Source organism: Lonchura striata, chromosome 10, assembly GCF_050655825.1.
Source record: "Lonchura striata isolate lonStrDom1 chromosome 10, ASM5065582v1, whole genome shotgun sequence".
Classification (NCBI taxonomy): domain Eukaryota; kingdom Metazoa; phylum Chordata; class Aves; order Passeriformes; family Estrildidae; genus Lonchura; species Lonchura striata.
The window spans coordinates 3,117,843-3,122,775 of record NC_140712.1 but is presented as its reverse complement, the minus strand read 5'-3'; the positions used below and the strand labels follow the sequence as shown (position 1 = coordinate 3,122,775).

Below are 4,933 nucleotides of genomic sequence, written 5' to 3'. Positions count from 1 at the left end.
GAGGTTTAACAAGTCCAAGTGCCGGGTCCTGCACTTTGGCCACAACAACCCCTGCAGTGCTACAGGCTGGGGACAGAGGGGCTGGACAGCAGCCAGGCAGAAAGGGACCTGCAGGGACTGATGGACAGCAGGCTGGACATGAGCCAGCAGAGTGCCCAGGTGGCCAAGAAGGCCAATGGCTCCTGGCTTGGATCAGGAATGGTGTGGCCAGCGGGAGCAGAGCTGCTGTGCCAGCCCTGATCTGCCCCAGCTCTGCACACAGACATTGCTGCTGCAGCTCCAGAGAAGGCAACAAAATGACATCTTTGCAGAAATCTTTCCTGGAAGATCCTCTAGTTCCTTGAAAACTACTAAAAATTAAAAATGGCACAAACAATGACATTTATTGTGGACAATATGAAAAAAGTAAAACAGAGGGTAAAACAATCCATAACCAAACTATAAAAAATTATCAAAGATTACTTTTATTACAAGTGATGGCAGAAATTGGACAGCAGTTGAATGTTCCTGAAAGCATCCAGTCATCAGTCTACACACTGCAGCCTTGAGCTCCTGGTTCCTCAGGCTGTAGATGAGGGGGTTCAGGACTGGAGGCACCACTGAGTACAGAACTGACAGGGACAGATCCAGAGATGGGGAAGAGATGGAGGGGGTCTTCAGGTGAGCAAATATGCCAGTGCTGAGGAACAGAGAGACCACGGCCAGGTGAGGGAGGCAGGTGGAAAAGGCTTTGTGCCGTCCCTGCTCAGAGGGGATCCTCAGCACAGCCCTGAAGATCTGCACATAGGAGAAAACAATGAACACAAAACATCCGAAGAGCAAACATGCAGTAACAGCAATGAGCCCAAGTTCCTTGAGGTGGGAATTGGAGCAGAAGAGCTTGAGGATCTGTGGGATATCACAGAAGAACTGGCCCAGGGCATTGCCATGGCACAGGAATAGGGAAAATGTATTGGCCGTGTGCAGCAGAGCATTGAGAAAGGCACTGGCCCAGGCAGCTGCTGCCATGTGGGCACAAGCTCTGCTGCCCAGGAGGGTCCCGTAGTGCAGGGGTTTGCAGATGGACACGTAGCGGGCGTAGCACATGATGGTCAGGAGGAAATACTCTGATCCAAGGAAGAAGAATTTCAGAAAGACTTGAGCAGCACATCCGTTGTAGGAGATGGTGGTGGTGTTCCAGAGGGAATTGTGCATGGCTTTGGGGACAGTGGTGCAGATGGAGCCCAGGTCGCTGAGGGCCAGCTGGAGCAGGAAGAAGAACATGGGCGTGTGCAGGTGGTGGCCGCAGGCTACGGCGCTGATGATGAGGCCGTTGCCCAGGAGGGCAGCCAGGGAGATGCCCAGGAAGAGGCAGAAGTGCAGGAGCTGCAGCTGCCGCGTGTCTGCCAGTGCCAGCAGGAGGAAGTGGTTGATGGAGCTGCTGTTGGACATTTGTTGTGGCTGCACATGGGCACCTGTTCATGGAGAAAGGACAGGGACCAGTCAGGAGAGGCTGCTTGGAGCCAAACCTGGGCCATTCCCTGCAGCCTGTCCTGCTGGGACTCACCCACCCTTGTTCCTGCTCTGGGAAAACCTTCACCCAGGTCCCTGCCTGAGCTCCAGTTGTGCTGGCTGAGTGTGCCAGGAGCAGCGAGGTCTGTATGTGGGGGCTCTGGAGGAGCCATCCCTGCCCTGCTGCCCTGGGTTTGTGGCCCTGTGGCAGAGGGACAAGGCTGGATATTCAGGATTTGTCAGGGGAATCACTCCTACTGCAGCAAGTCTTGGTACCATCTGCACTTACACTTCTAAGAGAAATTGATGTCAGGGGTTGGATTTAGGAATTGATTTCCTACCCACACACAATTCCTGTCTCTTTGAGGTCAGAAATCCCCAGAATTCCTGCTGCACTCAGAGTTTGCCACAGAGAGATGTGAGAGGCAAAGGATTCCCTGTGGCTGAGGGAAGGTGAGGGGCTGGATGGGCTTGTTCCCCCAGCACTGCTCTGTCCAGCCCCCTCTGCTTCCCTGAGCATCTCCCTGGGCCTGGACATCCCCTCCTGAGAGGTGCCTTGTCCCTGCCAGCGCTCACAGAGCCCATCCCACCCTGTGTGCCCTCGGCCCGGCCCTACAGAAACCTGCCTGTGTGCAGGGCCCTGGCTGGGGCAGGCTCTGTGTGCAGCTGGGCAAGGGCAGCTCAGGAGAGCCCTGCTGGGCCCTGCAGAGGTGATGCTGCTGCTGCCCAGGGCTGAGGAGTGGCTGAAGGCCCTTTGGGAGGCTCCCAGCAGAGACACTGACCACCCAAAGTCACAGTTCTGGAGTGTCTGTAAATGTTCAAACATTCCTTTGATGATCCTGTGTGTCCCTTTCAACTCAGATTTTTCTGTGATTCTGGGATTACAATTCCTGTTCTGCTTCTCTCATCCCCCTGTTGTCTATAATCAAGAGGAAAAAAACAACCCTTGCAACAGTGTTAGAACAGTGAAGTTAAAACCAGACCTTTATTGGAAGCTTCCAGGTGTCCCAGTGGGGATGAGGCCCACCCAGCCCCTGTTTTCAACAATTTGTTAATGTTGATTATTTAGGATATTTGACAGGAACATCCAATGGGAGATTCAGTACCCAGCTACACACCCCTGGCTCAACCCACTGGAATAAGTCCAGGGCCTTCTTTGTCCCAGTTTTTCTTGTCACTGCTCACATTCAAAACCCAAAATACTCTTCTTGTGGGTTCTTTCTCTGATAAAAAGATTATATAGCACTTTAAAAATGTATTTAGACAGGTTATAGTTCTAAAATCTAAGAGAATGTAAGGAAACATACGGGAGTTAATTAAGGATCATAATTACATTAAATATATAATAGTAGTTAAAAAGAGTTATTTAAGAGTTTAATAGAGTTAGTTAAGGATTATAATTTTAAAACTACGTAACTGTAATTTACAGAACTATGAATATATGAAAAATATATAAAAAGCAAAAATATTTTTACCATCATCACAACTTCATCATCTTTCTCCAAGCAGAAAATTGAAAACACTCTCAGGAAAGCTCCTGACCTTTACAGCAATCCCAGGCTTACCTTCTTTGGGAAGTGTCCCCCGGAGCTGTGCCCAGGCTGGTCTGGAGCTGGGAGCAGCCCTGCCCCAGCCAGCCCCTCTCAGCAGCAGCACCTGCCCTGCTCAGAGTGGCTCCTTCCCCCCACAGCTCCTGGCCAGCGCTGGGAGCAGCTCCAGGGCCGGCTGAGAGCTGTCCCTGGCAGGCAGCAGAGTCCCTGGCCCAGCACAGCGCCCTGGGCTGCAGGACCCTGCTCTGCAGGACAGCCCTGGGCAACCCTGGCTGCTCTGCACAGGAGATGAGCAGAGAATGCACTCACAGGGTCTGTGGGCATTGGCATGTTCCAGCTTTAGGAGATCTCTCCAGGAGCTGCAGCTACATTGTCCTGCAGCCAGAGGTTCCTGTGCCAAGGGCTGGCAGTGATTCTGCCCCAGGCACTTCTCAGCCCCTTCCCAGCCCTGACTGATTGAAGCTCTCTGTGCCTCTGTGCTGTGCCCAGGCTGGCTGCAGGCAGTGCCTGAGCCCTGCTGGGCTGGGAGAAGAGCTGCTCAGCAAGAGAAATGTGCTTTTGAAGCTCTGCTTGCTTACCAGCATCACCCTCTGTGCCAGGAGCCCGGCCCAACTCAGCAGCACAGACACAGCACAAGGACTTTAATGACCCTCTGGGGCTTTGTGCTCAGGCCCTGAGAGGGAGCTGCAGAAACCTCTCCAGAACTCCAAGTCAGAATCCAACTCCAAAGTTTCTTGGACTTTTAATGGGTCCCACTGAGGGACACAACTGAGAAAGTGTCCCCAGGCCCCAGGCAGAGCAGAGAACTGGAGGCACTGATGGCAGGTGGGGACAAAGAGGAGCCAAGTCTTGGTGCCCTGGGGCACAGCAGGGTCTGTGCCACCAAGGGCTGTGAGGAGACACCTTGTCCTGAGGCCCTGGGGCCTCCTGGCACAGCCCCAGCCAGGCTGGGCACTGTCAGCCCCTGGTCCTGCCCTCAGCATCCCTCCCTAGCCCACATCCCAGTGGCCTCAAGGATCTGCCGGAAGGAGTCCCTGGGGAGTCTTGGTCAGGAATGGCTCTGGGGGCTCCTTCATGCTTCCAGGGACTGCAGGTTTTTCAAAGGACTTTGGCTTTTGCTTTTGCCTTGGAGTCTCTAAGAGGTTTCTGCAATTATGGCCTCCAATATTCTGCTGTAATTAGTCCCTGGAGAGGCTTTGTCAGGAACAACACTCAGTGGGACTCATTAATTCTTCAAGGTACTGCAGTTATTTTAAGGTATTTCGTGATTCCCTTTTGATACAGACTCTGTGAGAGGTTTGTGCAATCATGACCTCCAATTATCTGCTTTAATGAGTTCCTTGAGAGCATTATACTGACACGCAGGGGGCTCATTAATACTTTGAGATACTCAAGGTTTTTAAGGTACTTTGGATTCTCCTTTCCACACTGAGTCTCTGAGAGTTTTTTGTGCCATCCTGGCCTCCAATTCTCTCCTCCAAGGAGTCCATGAGGAGCCTGTGTTAGGGATGGACCTCAGTGGGTCCCATTAATGCCTTGTGACACTTTGGGTGTTTCCTCTGACTCCAGGAAAGGTTTGTGCAATCTCCTCTCAGGCCCTGAGGTTCCAGGGCTCAGCTCCAAATACACCACGGGGCTCCTTAGGATCAAGCAAGTCCTAACAAACCATGGCTCTGCCTTGATTTCTCTCTTGTCTGGGGCAGTTCATCAGGAAGTTTCTTTAGATGTTTTGGTTCACCAGTTTGAGATTTCTCGGTCAATGCATTAGTTAGTGTGGTTGGTTCAGTGCTGGTTAATTACCAGTACATTCACTAGAATATACTTATGAATTTCCTGCTCTAAGATCGGATTAGGAGAAAGGCAAAGTGGACTAAAATTTTAAGAGGATAAAG

General features: G+C 51.9%; 1 protein-coding gene across 1 annotated transcript; it reads right to left on the bottom strand.

The window, feature by feature from the left end:
- Positions 1 to 438: 438 nt before the first annotated feature.
- LOC146766481 (olfactory receptor 14A16-like) lies at positions 439 to 1,431 on the bottom strand. Its single transcript, XM_085588381.1, has one exon. The coding sequence runs from the start codon at positions 1,429 to 1,431 to the stop codon at positions 439 to 441; it is 993 nt and encodes a 330-aa protein (XP_085444507.1).
- Between the last annotated feature and the right edge of the window lie 3,502 nt (positions 1,432 to 4,933).